The sequence below is a fragment of the Otolemur garnettii genome, unplaced genomic scaffold, assembly GCF_000181295.1.
Source record: "Otolemur garnettii isolate 467f Iridium unplaced genomic scaffold, OtoGar3 scaffold00179, whole genome shotgun sequence".
Lineage (NCBI taxonomy): Eukaryota > Metazoa > Chordata > Mammalia > Primates > Galagidae > Otolemur > Otolemur garnettii.
The window spans coordinates 2305587-2307867 of NW_003852574.1; the positions used below are offsets into that span (position 1 = coordinate 2305587).

At 41.8% G+C, this 2281-nt stretch overlaps 1 protein-coding gene across 1 annotated transcript in view; it reads left to right on the plus strand.

Moving 5' to 3' along the window:
• Positions 1-2281, plus strand: part of RBM6 (RNA binding motif protein 6) — a 139902-nt gene that overhangs the window by 26641 nt on the left and 110980 nt on the right. Inside the window, exon 4 of the mRNA XM_023519520.1 lies at positions 1915-2004. Within this exon, the coding sequence (XP_023375288.1) occupies positions 1915-2004 (90 nt within the window). The remainder of the gene's footprint in view (positions 1-1914; positions 2005-2281) is intronic.

Below are 2281 nucleotides of genomic sequence, written 5' to 3' on the forward strand. Positions count from 1 at the left end.
AATTATCTTTTAAAGTACAATTTACCTATCTCTACTTAGGATCACTGTTACTTTGAACAGTGATCCTAAGATATACTTTAGCCAAATAATGTGTTTTGAGAATGTTATATAGCTGGGTGGCCATTTAAGTTATTGTGTAAATCAGGATACTTTTATTTATTTATTTTTGAGACAGAGTCTCACTATGTTGCCCTTGGTAGAGTGCCATGGAGTCACAGCAACCTCAAATTCTTGGGCTTAAGCGATTCTCTTGTCTCAGCCTTCCAAGTAGCTGGGACTACAGGTGCCAGCCACAATGCCTGGCTATTTTTTTTCTTTTTTTTGAGACAGAGTCTCGCTGTGTTGCCCTCAATAGAGTGCCATGGCATCACAGCAACCTCAAACTCTTGGGCTTAAGCAATTTTCTTGCCTCAGCCTCCCAAGTAGCTGGGACTACAGGTGCCCACCACAGTGCCTGGCTATTTTTTGGTTGTAGTTGTCTTTGTTCTTTGGTACGCCCGGGCTGGATTCAAACTAGCCAGCTCTGGTGTATATGGCTGGTACCCTAGCAGCTGAGCTACAGGTGCTGAGCTGTATTTATTAGTTTTTGAGACAGAGTGTCACTTTGTTGTCCTCAGTATAGTGCTGTGGCATCATAGCTCACAGCAACCTCAAACTCTTGGGCTGAAGTGATTATCTTGCCTTAGCCTCCCAGGTACCTGGGACTATAGGTGCCTGGCACAATGCCCAGGTATTTTATAGAGATGCGGTCTTGCTCTGGCTCTGGCTGGTCTTGAACCTGTGAGCTCAGGAAGTCCACTTGCCTCCACCTCCTAGAGTGGCAGGATTACAGGCATGAGCCACCATACCCGGCCCCTTTTTATAACTTGAAATGGAAGGAAATCAGTTGGAATAGACAGATTTCTAAATGTGAACAATATAGATGGGTATATGATTTAGATTCAAATAGCACCTTTTGACTTTTTTCTGAAATTTGTTTATTGAAGTCATCTTTGATAAATCACATCTGATTTAATTTTCTTTTTTTGCTGTCCTTTTGTAAAAAAGAACATATAGTTTTGAAAATATGGGAGGTTTTTTTTCTGGTTATAAAAGTCCTATTGAATTTTGTCTTTCATAATGCTCTGCTTTACAATTTTTGGTTTTTTTAGAGACAGAGTCTCATTTTGTCGCCCTCAGTAGAGTGCCATGGTGTCATAACTCACAGCAACCTCCAGCTCTTGGGCTTAGGCAATTCTCTTGCCTCAGCTTCCTGAGTAGCTGGGACCACATGTGCCTCCTGCAATACAACACCCTGCTATTTTTTGTTGCAGTTTGGCTGGGGCTGGGTTTGGACCCACCATCCTTGGTATATGGGGCTGGTGCTCTACTCACTGAGCCAGAGGCGCTGCCCAGTTTTTTGTTTGTTTGTTTGTTTGTTTTTTTAGAAGACAGATTCTCACTCAGTTGCCCTGGGTAGAGTACCGTGGCTCCATAGCTTACAGCAATCTTAAACTCTTGGACTCAAGTAATCCTCTTGTCTCAGCCTCATGAGCTGGGGCTATAGGAACCTACCACAACACTGGGCTTGTTTTTGGGAGAAACAGGGTCTTGCTTTACTCAGGCTGACCTTGAACTCAGGCAATATCCACCTCAGCCTCCCAGAGTGCTAGGATTACTTGCATGAGTCACCATGCCCAGCCTCTGCTTTACAATTTTAAGACTTCTTCAGTGAGCCTTGGACTTTGCACACCTATATTCTAATGATTTGGGGTTAATTTTTAGAATATAGAGCAATAGAGAAAATTGTAGTTTTTCATATCTTCATATATGTCATTTTCATTTTAATCTTGAGTACTTACATTTCATGTTGAGTTTCTTTTTGCATACTAAAGTATATTTATTTGTGTAATAATTTTTTATTTTGAATTCAAGGATCAAGATTATAGAACTGGCCCAAGTGAGGAGAAACCCACGAGGCTTATTCAATTAAGTGGGGTGCCTGAAAATGTTACAAAAGAAGAGGTAAGAGGTCTATACTCTCCTTTTTTGTCTTGGTTAATGAAAAAGTTTTCAGCTGGGCACAATGGCTTATGCATATAATGATAGCACTTTAGGAGGCTAAGGTGGGAGGATCACTTGAGGTCCAGATTTTGAGAATAGTCTGGGCAATATAGAAGACCTCATCTTTAGGGAAAAAAAAAAGTAACTGGCAGCGGTGCCTGTGGCTCAAAGGAGTAGGGTGCCAGCCCCATATTCTGGAGGTGGCAGGTTCAAACTTGGCCTTGGCCAAAAACTGCAA